The 15,516-nt window shown below is 38.5% G+C and overlaps 1 protein-coding gene across 1 annotated transcript in view; it reads right to left on the bottom strand.

Annotated features, from left to right (window-relative positions):
• Positions 1-3: 3 nt before the first annotated feature.
• Positions 4-15,516, bottom strand: part of SP3 (Sp3 transcription factor) — a gene marked incomplete at its 5' end in the record, with an annotated part of 22,409 nt that continues 6,896 nt past the window's right edge. Inside the window, 3 exons of the mRNA XM_010136679.1 lie at positions 4-604; positions 2,531-2,727; positions 7,281-7,473. Of these exons, the coding sequence (XP_010134981.1) occupies positions 288-604; positions 2,531-2,727; positions 7,281-7,473 (707 nt within the window). The remainder of the gene's footprint in view (positions 605-2,530; positions 2,728-7,280; positions 7,474-15,516) is intronic.

The raw sequence follows: 15,516 nt of genomic DNA, 5'->3' as shown, positions 1-15,516 counted from the left end.
GACTACCATTTCCATCATTAAATTCTTTTTTTTTTTTTTAATATAACTTGGTAAAATTTCATCTCTTCTAGATTCCAAAAGTACCTACAAAACCCATGCAATTTTACCATTTTAATATACTATGGAATATCATACAAAGTAAGGCATTTCAGTGTCATGTATAACCAAGTTACTGTCAATCCAAAAGTTTTTGCACATCAATAAAAAGATATCTAAGAACTTAGGAACAATATTCTTCTCACTACTGTATAAAAATAACCACAATTAATAGGTATCTTGTGTAGTATTTACTCCATTGTCTCGTTTCCTGAAACTGTGACAAGCTGTAAAGGTATTTCAGTGTTGGTAAGAATATCCTGATTGCTGGTGCCAGATGTATTAACAGTTCCTATTCCTGAAACAGAACCTTGCTGAATATTTGCAAGGATAAGTGTTGTTCCTCCTGCAGTAATCAAAGTATCATCAGGTGTTGCTTCCACTGATGCCAGCACTGTACTGCTGGAGTGAATACCTTTTTTATTCTGATGTGTTTTGATGTGTTTGGCAAGGTGATCACTTCTCATAAAGCGTTTTGAACATTCCGGACAGACAAATTTCTTCTCACCTGTCACAGAAGGAAAAAAAAACCAAAAAATAATCACAGGTACGCCAACAACTGGGATAACTCACTGCCTTTAAGAGTCATAATTCTAACAACTTCTATACTGAAGAAAAAAACAATCCAACATGATAAACTTGTGTGTTGCATTTCTAGACACCCATACAAACCCTTTAAAAGAATTTATTTTTCTGTGTCTCACTGAGTTTGGGGACATCTTTCAGGCAAGCTAAAGATTACTGCCATCTCATACCCTCTGCTGCTATTTTTCACTGCAGTTATTACCAATAAATAACTTCTAAGAGGAGAACAAATATCTGATCTGAACCTCTTGTTTCAACTTACGTCTGTTGCCGCTCATTTTCTGCCAATGCACCACCATGGGAAGTCTGTCTTTGTTCCTCTTAATGGTGGCCTCACAGGTACTAGAGGTTGCTATTAAGCTCCTCCCTGCCCTTACCCGTTCTCTTTACAAGTGAGTAAGACCAGTTCCTACAGCCTCTCCTCATAAGGCAAATGCTTCCTGATCATGTTGGTCAAATTTTAGTGAATTCAACCCTGTTATCAGTATCTTTCTATGTAATGGGCTGAAAACTAGATGCAATGTTACACTGTATCTAGAATCGGTGCTGAGAAAAAGGGTGTAAACACTTCCCTAACACAAGCGTATCTGCTTCTGTTGATACAGACCTGGCCATCTTTGCTGCTGGCTCTTGCTCACATTCTGGTTGTCTGTCAAGACTTGCAGATATTTTCAGGTGAGCTGCTTCCCAGCCAATCAGTGCTTAGCCTCTACTGCTGCAAGGGTTAATTTCACCCCAGATACAGTACTTTACATTCATCCTTGCTGAATTTCGTAAAGTTCCTGTCATCCTATTCCTTCAGCCCCAGTCCCTCTGAATAGAAGCCTTGCCCTCAAATGCATTGACCAGTCACCCCAGTTTGGTGTATCAGCAAACCTAAGAAAAGTGCACTCGGTTGCCTTCTCCAGGTCAGTGATAAAGATATTTAAACGGGTCAAAGGATACATCTCTGCGGTTCCCTACTTTTTACTAGTATGCAGCTACACTGGGATCCATTAACCACACCCTCTGAGCTGCGTCATTAAACCGGCCTCTTTTTTTTAAACCCATCTGACAGTCTCTACAGACAGACTGTAACATGCCAGCTTGGGTTCAAGCATCTAACGAAAGCACACCATTAGGTACATAACATGAAATAACTTCCACAGACATTGCATAGACAAAGCAATGTAAATGCTGATAAGCACATAAATTATTTATCTATTGTCACTGTGTTTTTCAAATAGTCTGATTTTAAAAGGTAAATAGAATGTAATTATGGGTTCAGTTTGTAGGAAAACAGATAATACAGACAATACATTTCACACAACTGTTCCTTGAAAATGGGAAAGATCAAGACTAATTTCTTATCTTTCTTCGTATTAGACAACAGGAGAAGTATGAACCTGGAGTCCCTAATGGGTGGTCTATCCATGAAACCGGATAATGTAGAATGTTTCACCATCACATGCTCTTCCTTGATTTTGTGAATGACACCTAGTCTCTTGGACATTTAACCCTCTATTTTTATTTTTCTTATTGAAAAGAAGAGAAAATTCTTGAAGTTTTAAGCTGGACAACAGTTCTAATCTGATTCAAACAAGTGAAATGCACTGCTGAATCCAAATCAAAATATTCTGATTAAGCTATACTAAATATTGGCTTTAGAAAGGTAAACGTTTTTCCTCCTTAGACCTACCAAAAAAACCAAAGTGTATACATAGCTCTAAGTATTAGCTGATTTTAGAAAGTCATGCTACATTAAAATTGATCCAATACAAAGATCTGTTCTCCTCTTAAAAGCTATTCATCCAAGCTCCCTCCTTGACACGTTCCTTAGTTAAATGCACCGTAATCAAAGATTGAAAACCTGTGTGTGTTCTTCGGTGTCGCTGAAGCTCATCGCTGCGAGTGAACCTTTTGCCACAGAACATCCAATTACAAACAAACGGACGCTCTCCAGAATGCCAGCGGAGGTGAGCTCTCAAATGCGAAGTTTTCCCATATACTTTGCCACACCCTGGTATGTGACAGATGTGTTGCTTCTTTTTTCCCAAGTTGGAGCCTCTGTTAAAAAAACAAGAGAAGTTACTCATTCTAATATATTTCTCCTAAATACTGGTCATACATATAAATGGCATTACATACACCAATAGATCTGCAAACTGAGCAGATTCCCATTTTTGTTTCAACTACAGTAAGAGCCCAGTACCCTCCACAAGAAGCTGGAACTAAATTCTGTAACACTACCTCAATTCTGCAACAAACTATAAAATTCAAGAGCATGTGAAATTTAATTTATTGTAATTGTAATCTTTAGCAAGCATACATGCATATGAAGGTGGGAAATAGAGTCATTACAGCAGTTTGTACTACTTTGATGCTGAAGTGCCTGTATTTTAAATTTCTCCCGGTTTCAGTTTTTACCATACCAAAGACAGTTCTGGCAAAGCAAAACACAAATTACTGCAGTTGCCAAACAAAGTGGAGACTTTGACAACTGAGAAGACAACAGATGGGATTTTTGGCGTCTTGGGGAAACCTGAGAAGAGTTTGGGGTTGGAGGACAATGATACTAACCTGAATATTTTCACTAAAAGGAGTGGCATTGAAATAGCTCATCTTGCTGACATTTAAATTAATTCCTTCATATTTCAGAAAGAAAAACAAACTCCATCAAAAAGAACATGTAAGCCACAGATAAAATAATCCAGACTACCAAACTTGATGCCTATTTTAAGATGCTACCTCACTGAAATGGTAGGTGATTGATTCAGGGGAAGCAACTAACACAAAAGCCTAACTTTTTTTTAAATAAAATCAAGTAAGAGCCTCTGGAGACCCAGAGAAAGAGATCAGCCTGGCCAGGGATTTGCAGAATGAAAACCGCAAGACTACTATGAATGAGTAACTAAGCGTATTTATTCTACACAGCTTCATATAGGCATCTGCACGTTTGCTTCATGTGTGCTCTAAACTGGCTGGATATTAGCCAAATTCTATCTGGATGTATTGCAGCTGTGACGGTCTGGCACTATGCCCTAACACATCACGCTAAAAGGCCTTTCTTGCTGGCCAATAATCATCATCACTGAATAGAAGGATATGACTGAGGCTTACTCCTTGACTGGAGTCTTCAATATTTACATATTTTCACAGTACATTTTAGCTTTATAAAGAAACCACATTTCTCCATAATCACATGGAATGCAACAGTTTCAGCAGAAAACACCTTCACCCACTGAGAAACTGGACTTTTCAGTCCAGAAGTACTTCCAGGAAAAACATCAAGTATTTCAAGGGTAAAATATACACTTATTAGTTATTTTAGGAATGTGTATTTCAGGGTTACGTTCCCAAATTGGTACTCAGAAGCACTGTTCCTCTACAGATCCTGACAGTAGTTACATCTCAATGTAATTTCATATGTAATTGACAGGAAGGTGAAATCTCCAGATGTAACTACAAGGGTGAAATTTCCACTCAACTTCAGACATGCTACTGCTTGTTTGGGATCAGAGCCATCCTGTCCTGTACATCTCTCTCTCTCCCTGCATCACGCCCCCGGCCCCACTCAACCCCCTTGCCAACCCACTCCCCCAACCTGTTTATCCCTCGTTTACTATATAAGCTCGAGGCTATAAGGTTTTAATTTACACATCCAATACCTAATCCTCTTCCTCTCCTACCTTCCCCTCTGCCAAGTACGGTAACAGCAATAGGGGCTTCCTACTCCACGGGACTGGTACAAATAGAAATCCTTTGAAGACTGCAATGTAGTCTAATTCTGATCAAGAGTCAAAAAAAAAAAAAATCAATGCAAACTAACAATAAAAAAACCCCTCAATTCTCCTTTGCATCCAGAAAACAGAAAAGACAAGCCAAGCCAAAACTAAGGCTACACAAAAGATGAAATTACGATGAAGTCTGCTTATGGGAAGCTATCTACTACCTTTTCCATTCAATGCATAGGAGAGGTAGTATCCATTGAGTGAAATGCTATTCAGCTTTTTCATACTGATTTAATGCACTTTTCTTGCCTTACTAGTTAGATGTTATTTAAGTACTATCTTAAATACAGATTTATTCATTTTCCAAGGGTTTTTTTTCCCCTCATCATGGGTCATCACAACACTCGGTGTGTAAGCAATTCACAAACATTAACGATTTACCATCTCACAACATTCTCATGTAGTGAACTTGAACTAGCACAATCATTTCATATATCCAAACATGAGATAGAAGAGATTAAGGCCAAAATTGTCAAACACCCACCAGCCTGAGGTGTCAAGTTCAATACAGAAGAAGCATTATTTTCTTAAGAGTGCTGTAGATGTTCACAATTCAGCTCAATTGACTTCTTTACAGGAATGAACTCAGTACTTCTGCAGTGCAAAAGCTGGGGTGATAGACAAATACCTCCAAAACTTCAGAGCCCTGTTGCTGCAGTCCCATATCTTATTCCCTAAATGCCTTTCAATTTCTGCAGTAAGTGAAGCAGGTCCCAATCATTACATAGCCCTGATTCACTCCCTATACATCACCCATCCCATTCACTAAACAGCACTGGGGTCGTAAGAAACAAATAGCATGCAGTCATGTAATTAGAAACCAAATGATAATGCATATGCACAAGCGATTAAATTAAAGTTGCCCAGGATATCTTAACTTGGCATGTGCCAACTTCCAAGTTCTCAATTTTGCAAACTTAGCATTCACAATTCTTAAATTTATGTTATCTGAAGAAACTTATAAAGGCAAATGTCCTATTATCTGAAACTCCACAAGTCGTGAGCTGAGTTGAAAGACAAATCAAAACTCAATTACAGCATTAAACAAGTAACTGTAGCAGCTGTGGAACATGACCAACATGTATCAGAGGGAGAAGGAAAATACTCCTTCAAGCTGGTTTATTCCTTTTTGCTAGACTGAAGAAATTCTACATTCTGGTGGGAAAGTTGCTCTAGCAACTATAGGCACTTTCACTCTTTTTCTGTTTCCCCACCATTGTCTCCTTTATTATCCTGTTTCTATTCCAGTTCTCACATCCCAACTTCCTGTCCTACGTGGTATATTTGATGCGTCCAGTCCTTCCTTTATAGTGGATTTCAGATTCTCAGTTACCTAAAACTCTGTCCTAGCTCTTATCTCAACACCTTCCCAAATTCTCGTATCTGATTTTCAATCAGATGACACTCTTCTCCAGACTTTGTCAAAACCACCTCTCAATATTATTCTCTCTTGGGCTTCACCTTCAACATTTGGTATTATAGCAACTCCACTTAGGAAGAATTATTTTAAAGTAAAGATGTCTCTAAATTAAAGTCACTAGTTTGGAACAGAGCACGATGAAGATGGAACATGTGTGTTTCCTAAGAGTATGGCCAGTGCAAATTACGTTTTTGATTTTTTTCCCCAACTGAAGCAAATCTCATCCCAGGGTGTACTTTGGGCAGAGCCAAGGTTCACCAAAAACTTAGAAATGTCTGTGCCAGGTTTCAGTGAACTACACATAAGAAATTAACAAGAGGAAGCTGATGGACAAAGATGCTGTATAACATTAACTGCAGATATTACCACTAGCTTAATTTGTGATGTAAATGTATAAAAGTGGTTTTGTCTTAAAACACACACTATTTTCTTGTCATGGCTGCCTAAGATATTACCTCTCCGTGCTTGCAAATATACAGCAAAAAATCACAAGACCTGACAATAAACAATACTCAGACAGTACTATTAGAACTCTTAAGAGCCATACGACACTGACAGGTCTTTAAAGAGAACTCAATAATTTACACTAGAGTTCTCATGGACAAGTTTTAGAGTACTGGAAAGAAGTCCCTGCACAATTTTATCAAGCACAAACACATCTAAATATTTTCACTTTTAAAAGGCAGCCTATTATCCCCCATTTCTCTCTTACCTCCATAATCAAGATGTTTAAAAGTAAGTGTTTTGGAATAGAATAAAATCTTTGTAAGAATAAAAAGCTGAAGAAAACTTTAATGAGATACAGCATAGTAAAACGTGGCTTCCTATGCAGCCCTGAAGTTTCATACAAATTGGAACTTACTACATCTTTTTAGCCAAATCTCCACTAACTTTAACTGAAAACAATGAGCCAAATAAAAATTTGGTATTTAGAGTTATTAAACAAACCTTGTTTTTCTTAGGAAACCAGTGAATAAGAAAACTGAGATAATTGTATTTTCTTAACACTCTAAAGCAATCAAACGGTGGAAGAAAATTCTCGATCAGTGAGAAAATATGGGAACAGAGGATTTAACCAAGTCCTCAACATACGATAGAAAACCAATCACAGATATGTATATTCCAAAATATTTTATTTTCGTATCACTTAGGACGAAGTTCTATCCCCCTTACCTGTACTAGATTGCATCTACCTCCAGATTTTTCCAATTAATCTCAACAGAGTAACTCAGAGAGGATGCTATCATCTGCCCATCCACCTGCAAACCCAGAAATAAAGGTGGCAGTCCTTGATGGATAACTTCTTTTGCATAAGCCTCTCTCACAGACAACTGCTGTTAACTAAGGCTCCTTTTTTCCCCTCACTCATTATTTGTTTTCAGCATTACATGACACTGAAAATTACATACCTTCCACCACCTTCTTTGCAGTTGGGACATGTGCAAGCTACTCGCCGCAGCCTTTTGCCCTCTTGATGTGGTTGGTCCCCTTCCTCATCTACCACCTGTACTCTCAAATGTGTTAGATCATTCGTATTCAGTGTAGAATCACCACTGAGCTGCCACTCTTCTGGATCAGGCTCCTCTTCTTTAATCCTAATATCTGAGGAAAAGAACACACACAGATCCATAAGTAGCCCGTTAAATAGAGAGCTGGAAGCCATAATGATCAAATCTTTTTACTGTTGAGAGCCCTATCAGTCATAAGTCAACATCCTTTACTGCATACTGACATTGTTTCTGTGCCCTTGTAACCTGTAACATATTTTAAAAGTTTACCTTACTATACATTTCAAAGTTGAAGACAAGCTATAACGAAGTATTAAAGTTTGAACTGTTCTTGGTAGGGAATGATGCGCCAGGAGGATATTGCTTAAAACTTAGGGAAAACTGAGGAGCAAGAGGTTGGATAGAGGTTGAAAAAAACCAAAAAGTAAAGAGATGTTTCAAATGATCCTAAGTAGTCATTTATGTTTCCACCAGATTTCTCAGTGTGACATGAAGCAGAAACAGCTCTTCTCAATGATCTTCAGAGGTTTTCAGTATGCACAGTGATACATAGAATAAGAGAAATCAATTAAATAGAAGGTTTTGACCTAATAAAGACCAAGATATCTACAGAAAAAAAAAAACAACAACAAAAAAAAAACCCAAACATGCGTTTGTTCCATTTCCCCCTTCTCGCTTCAAATTTATGCCTTTTTCACTACATATAGAGAAGAAAACATTTAGGGAAGAGTGTTATTCAACATTAGAGAGAGGTAAGCAACATACAAACCACTTAAATGTTTTCATGACTTAGTAGTCAAAACAGGTCTTTGCAGTTTCACCTATGCAAAAAAAGCCTCTGAAGTTACCCTCATGGCATGGATGTATAACAAGTATGCATACCCTCTCCCTACACAGCATTCATTCAATCTAATCCAATAACTAATGACAGCATCATAGTACAATGTGAAACAACAACTATTTTAACAAATTTACATTTTAATAGGAACATTTTTCCCCTCAGACACTATTCTAGATTCCCAATGAGTTGAAAGCCTGTAAGTTTGTGTTTAAAAAAACTGTTACTATAAATAATTTTAGAAAGCTGAAGCCCAGCCCCTTCTTTAGTTCAGCAGAGTAGTTTACTTTGTCTTTTTTTCAGTGAAAATGATCAGCCACCAGCATGAACTAATAAGCAAACCATCAATTTTTTTCTTCCTTGTGTGGATGCTTCAAACTAAAAGCTGTGTGTGTCTTTCAGGATGTATTTAAGGAACCGCCTTCTCTGCAGAACAAACTGAGTTATCATAGTTGTTTTACCCTCCCCTCAAACCCCACTCAAACACTGAAACCTTAACTGAGCACTGTGGCCACTCAGCTCTTTTCTGGGAGTCAGTACATCAGCTGTCATCTGTGTAATGAAGACAAAGCTGCTCAGATTGCATAAAACATAAGAAAAACCGTCGGATCATAAACAGCATCCTGTCCCAGTAGAGATTAGGAAGTAAATCAATGATAAAACCTGTGAAGCTACACAGAAAAATTTGCTTGGTGCTAATGAAGTCTCAGTCCAGTCTCTCCCAAGACCATAGTCTGTCTTCCTTTTACTTGCACATGTATAACCATCTGCAGGACTGTGCTGTGAACTACGTAACTGATGTAACTAAACTTAAAATAACTCTCCCAGAAACCACTGCCTTGGAAAGAGAATTCCAAGTCAGAAACAGGGAAGTCTAGAATACTTATCTGGTTTGGCTGCAAAAGTAAATGCTGGAAATGCTGTATGAACATGACAGGCTCTGAGCTGTGGGAATCCAGGAGCTAGCACACTCACTTTTGATGGCTCTTCACACTTGTGGTAATAACCAGCAAAACAACTGTGGGTAAGCTTGTCCAAAGTGAGCTTCGTTGTTACCTTAAGCTCACAATTTCAGAGAGCAACAAGAAGCATCTTCCATGTGAAGACATAGAAAACCTCTGTGGTGACTTCTAGTCTTCTGCATTAGCCACCAAACTCTCTTTCCTTACCAAATTAAGTAATTTTCTGAGACCCACCTATGAAATAATTTTATTATCCATAATAATTTGTATATACATGCTATATATGAAATTCGTTTTACATAAGCAAAGATTAAAACACTAAACAACATACAAAGAGTTTATAGAATTGATCTTTCAAATTAGATGCTATTAAGTGCAGTAACACAGCAACTTTAGAAAAAGGCAAATGCTTGATCTACTCTTATGCAGCAGGTCATGTAGTAGGAATCTAAATATAGCAAAGTGGCAAGGCTGCCAGAATAGGCCAATTCAAGCCTACAAGCAGTTCTTTAGTACTGGGTATGTTACACACCATACCCAAAGTTCTTTTACCAATCAAATGTTTCACAAAACATACATTGTATAAATTCTGTTTTTATTTAAAGTAAGAATTAAAACAATGTTGATAAAATAAAACACTCTGTTAAGAAGATCATTTCATTGTGATCTTACTACCAACAGACACTGGCATATAGTGAGTTTGTAAAGTCAACAGCTGAATACAGTTAGCACCGCATACCCATTCTTCAAAAGAGGTATCAACATGTCACAGAATCACCATTTTGAATGGAAAAGATCTTTAAGATCATCAAGTTCAACCGTTAACCCAGCACTGCTAGGTCACCATTAAACCAAGAATGACCCTCAGTACCTCATCTGCACGTCTTTCAAATACCTCTAGGGATGGTGACTCTACCTCCTCCCTGGGCAACCTGGTCCAATGCCTGACAAACCTCTCTGTAAAGATTTTTGTTGTAATATCCAGCGTAAATCTCCCCTGCTGCAACTTAAGGCCATTTCCTCTTGTCCTATCGCTCCTTATTTGGAGAAGAGACCAACTCCCACCTCATTACAACCTCCTTTCAGGTTGTTGGAGAGAGCAATAATCTCTCCTCTCAACCTCCAGGCTAAACAACCCCAGTTCCCACAGACGCTTCTCATAGGACTTGTTCTCTAGACCCTTCACCAGCTTCATTGCCCATCTCTGGACATGCTCCAGCACCTCAATGTCCTTCTTGTAGTGAGGGGCCCAAATCTGGACACAGTATTCGAAGTGTGGCCTCACCAGTGCTGCGTACAGGGGGTCAATCACTTCCTTAGTCCTGCTGGCCATGCTATGTCTGATACAAGCCAAGATGCCGTTGGCCTGCTTGACCACCTGGGCATGCTGCTGGCTCATATTCAGTCAGCTGTCAACCAACAGTTCTCAAGTCCTCTTCCACTCAGCAGTTTTCCAGACTCTCTTCCTCAAGCCTGTAGCATTGTAGGGGGTTGTTGTGACCCAAGTGCAGGACCGGGCACTTGGCCTTGTTGAACCTCACAGCTTTGGCCTTGGCCCATCAATCCAGCCTGTCGAGATCTCTCTGTAGAGCCTCCCAACCTTCAAGCAGATCAACATTCCCACCTATCTTGGTGCTGTCTGCAAACTTAGTGAGGGTGCACTCCATCTCCTTATCCAGATTATTCATAAAGATACCAACAGAACTAGCCCCAGTACTGAGCCCTGGGGAACACCACTTGCGACTGGCCACCAACTGGATTTGACTCCATTCACCACCACTCTTTAGGCCTGGCCATCCAGCCTATTTTTTATCCAGCGAAAAGTACACCCATCCACATCATGAGCAGCCAGTTTCTCCAGGAGAATGCTGTGGGAAGCAGCATCAAAAGTTTTACTAAAGTCTAGGTATACAAGGCCCACAGCCTTTCCCCCATCCACTAGCAAAGATGAATGGATTGAATCAGCATATGGATCTGTGCTCCCAAGTCCCAACTCCACTACTGAAGTGAAACAATCCATATAACATATGATTCCTCCTGTTATACTGGCACCCCACAGTCACACTCTAATTAAACAGAGATAAACCTAACAATAGAAACATGTCCAGAACGTCTATTACTGCATGCCAGTACGCAGGACTTTCTACCTTCAACTCACACAATGTTTGTTCTGCTTTGCAAAGTTTCATCATGAATTCCTTTCACTTTTTTCATCAGTATCTGTATTCCCAGTCCCTCCCAATCACCACCATTAGTGCAGTAGCAGAAAGGCCCTTAACAGATTTATAATGGTGGAAGCATAAATCAGGAAGTTATTTGGACAAAAAAAGAGGGACAGACAAACACTTCTAAGAGTTGAGGATAACGTAAAACAACTGGCATAAGCATACAATAGTTTAGAGTATTACTTTTCAAAAAGCAAAACTGAAGTCAACATAGGACTGTGTGTGTAATTTTGTGCTGTGTTTCCTGTGAGGCAGAAAGTGTAGCTCTTGCTTTAGGTATTCCTCAGAAGGAACATCTTCTACTCCAGGCACACAAAAAAAGTACAATGTAAACTGCCATTTTACAGACAGGACTTTTTAATACTTATGTAGATTATACTTTAAATAAAACAAAATTTAAAGAAATATCAAAAGATTAAGTGTTTATCTAGCCTCTCCAGGATGTAGTCTAGCGGATTGTACCAAATCCTGTGGTGAACATGATTGCCTTAAGGTCATTAGAACCAACAAGTCTGTTGCCCTCCAAGTAGGCTTTACATTATTGCAAGAGATAAGGGAAAATTTCATCACTATTTTTGGAGGGAGGAGGGGGTACCACTAATTTAGACAACAGTAAGATAATGAAGGAGTAGAAGGGGCAAGCCATGGAGAAGAAGAAACGATAAAAGTCTTCTCCAATGCAATTGGAGTTCCAATGGAACTGGAGATTATGCAAATTCATATAGAGAGCAATAACTCCTCATGTTTCCCTCAGTGTTCCTCTGGATGTGCTCCGTTCTAAATTAGTCTCAGCTGACAGAATACTAGGTTTTACACACACTCTTTGGCAAAAAGTGGGCCTAAAAAAAATTTGCAAAATCCCTGAAGTCATGACAAGCTGATGCAAACAATGATAAATTTGAGGCAACTTCTGTTTCCTGCCAATTAAACACAGGCTAAATGAAGGTTACATTTTCTTTACTACTATTTTATTTCCAAGCTTTCAAATTTCTACATGCCCTTACTTCTTAATTAAATTCAAGACCTAGTCCTAGGTAAGTATGAAAGGGAAATTCAGACAAAGATACTGTTTCAAACTGCCTACAGATTCTGAAAACCATATATTCTGTTCAAGTTTTCTTGGTATTTAGTGAACTATATTTGTTTAAGGTTTTTCCTTTCCTCTAAAGGATGGAAACTGGGATCTTGCTGTACAATTTTGTTCCAAAGGTAGTATTTCATAGTCACAAAAAGCCCAGAGCTGGCTACAATATGGAACAAGTTTAAGTGTATTTGGCAAATACAAACAATAACTTTGAGATTTGTTTAAAGCACTTCAGAGAAGAGTAACTAAACAGACAGGAGGAAACCATGCAGATATAAACGCAGCTTAAACTATTTTTTACTACATTTCGACTATAATCTAGGGCAAAGAGAATTACTGCTGCCTGCTAATACAGCCAGGTCACTTATCTACTTCACCATGCGTCGGACAAATGCATCAGTCAAGCTTCATGATCTGTCTTGTTCTGTTTTAACTAGGACTTTATCTATGAGAAAAATTAGATCTACCCAACAGCCACAGAAACAGCAATAAACTGAGAACGGAGGATGATACAGTGCAAAAGTGTTTCATTTGAGGACCATGCCATCAGTTTAATTTTTTATATATATCTCCCTCTACAGAATGTCACATTAAGGCACTCTCAGCATTACCTATAACTGTCTCCAAGATGTGGGCTTCTAGTTCAGCTGCTTTTTCTAGATGCTGAAAGCCACCTTGGCTTTTTATACAGCTAAATTTTACAAGTTCCTAATCTGAAAAGCAGAAATACAGAATTTCAACTGAAAACAGATTTGCAGCACCAACGCACATACCTTCATACCGATTTCCTCACAGCATCACAAATTGACTGACTGCAGTTTCAACTTCAGCCTTGCAATCAGTCATGTCTATTCATTTATTTTTTGCAAATAGATGCCTCCCTTCCTGCTACTCCCAAGAAAACAGATGTGAATTCCCATCATCTTTCCATCTCCTCTTACCAATTTTGTTTTCAGTTTTCTCTACAGTGCAACCCACATTCCCTCAGTGTCTTGACTAATCTTGCCTTAAACTCTAGATGTGAGGAAACTTTATTAAAGATGTTCACATTTCTTAGACTCTGTCCTTGTTCATTCGCATCTAAAGGAATCCCAGGCCATGGCAGAGGAATTTGAACTAAACGATCTGTAAGATCACTTCCAAACCAAACTACGCTTTGACTCTATGGTAAACTAAACTTCCTATCTAAATTAAACTCTCCCTACTAGTTGGCCAGCTGTGCAACTCTTTCAGACAAGAATTTCAGCAAGGTCAGTAATTTCTGCTCTGATCTGCCCCCAAACTTAAGCATGAATTTAGGCATTTTTACTACCTAATACATTACAAGGCAACAAGACATACACTACCGAACGCCGCCTTGGAATACCTGTGAACTTCAACTCAGAAGAAAGACTGTCATCTAGTTTCAAGACTCTAAATCAGATTTTAAGTTTCTGAGGAAAAAAACCTGTTGCATTTAAGTAAGAGCAGGACCTGAATATTTACCGAATACTTTCACAGTTCAAGCAAAATTATTAGAAATAGAGCTATGGGGTTTTTTTTTCTTGCAAGAAATGCCACATACTGTATTTCCAAGTGATCCTATGCATTATTCTAAGCCAATTATTTAAAAATCTGAATCACGACAGTACTTAAGCCAGTGCTATCACAACACATAGTATGCATCAAAGAACAGTCACTTACACTACAGTAACTGCAGTTCTTTGAGATGTGTTGTCTACAGATTCTCAAGTTTTTGGATTCTTATGGACAGTAATGCCTGCTGCAGCATGTCCTTATTTTTTTCTTTTTTCCCCATGGTTGAAAATATAAGAAGGGATAACTAGAAAGGGGGAAGAAGAATCATGCTTGATATAGAAGATGCCAGGAACTGTGGATAAAGGTAAGGAAAGCAGGACAGAGAGAATTCTGTGACCAGCAGGGTTAAGTATTCCTACATAAAAGAGTGTTAGACTGCTGTTAGGGTCAAGTAACAGAATTGACAGCAGTAAATTCAGGAAGGGAGAAATGTTTCCTGTTCTGAATTTAGGTAAAACCAAAAACTAGTCCTATCACTAGATAATAACACTAGATACCGTCACACTGACAGTAAGTCAGGAAGATGTAAAACCAACTACTGAAATATATCAACAGGTTAGGATAATTTTCCTTCAATAATTTTAAAAGAAGGGTGAAGAGCTCTTTACAATTTTAATGTTGCACACCTCTGACCATGTGAATGCTCCAGTGGATTAGAAAAAGAGCTGGCACTGTGATAATACTGAAAAAGGGTAAATGAAGACTCAGAGAAGTAGAGAAAGAACTAATGCCACTCAATATGGGATCATGGGAACAAATAATTCAAAAGTGAATTTTTTTTTTAAATCAATGATGACACCATTGTTGATATAATGTAATTGAGAGTTCTGCACAAGTGACTTAATAGGATACAGTAAAACATTTTGATAAAGAAAAATGAAGTACAAAACATACGTGGAACATGTGGATTAAAACTGCAATGAATTTTAAATGCAAATTGAGAACGGTATTTCTGTATGATAAATAAGGAGGCCACATCACTGACAATGTGTACTTAAAAACTACCACATTTTGAAAAAAATATGTCTTCTACAAGCAGCAAAAGACAAACCATCTACAACCCACTCTTATCTTCAAGAGGGTAATCACAGCTAGGATCCTGGTGAGCATTCCCAGCATTACGGAAAGACCGTTGTTGTCCTTGTTAGAAGGTTCAGATACCTTTTATGAGCCAGATGCAATGCCAGCTTATCTTGAGAGATGAGAACCAATATATATGATCCTGTCAGAAGGTTCAAAAGGCAAGAAAACAGCACAGAATCTGAAACAATGGACCTAAAGCGCTGAGACTGCAAAAGGATAGAAGATGAGTTTCCAGCCTTCTTTTTAGGTTGAAGCAGTACTGGCAAATAAAGCCCCTTGCCTCTTTCACTTGATGGGCACTTGCCATAAACCCCCAAAGGTGTAAGAGAGGTCTCTTTCTGCTTCAGGAGTATCTTAAAAGAAGGGT

The sequence above is a fragment of the Buceros rhinoceros genome, unplaced genomic scaffold, assembly GCF_000710305.1.
Source record: "Buceros rhinoceros silvestris isolate BGI_N320 unplaced genomic scaffold, ASM71030v1 scaffold5605, whole genome shotgun sequence".
Lineage (NCBI taxonomy): Eukaryota > Metazoa > Chordata > Aves > Bucerotiformes > Bucerotidae > Buceros > Buceros rhinoceros.
The sequence above is the reverse complement of the archived record's forward strand: the minus strand, read 5'-3'. Positions and strand labels throughout refer to the sequence as shown.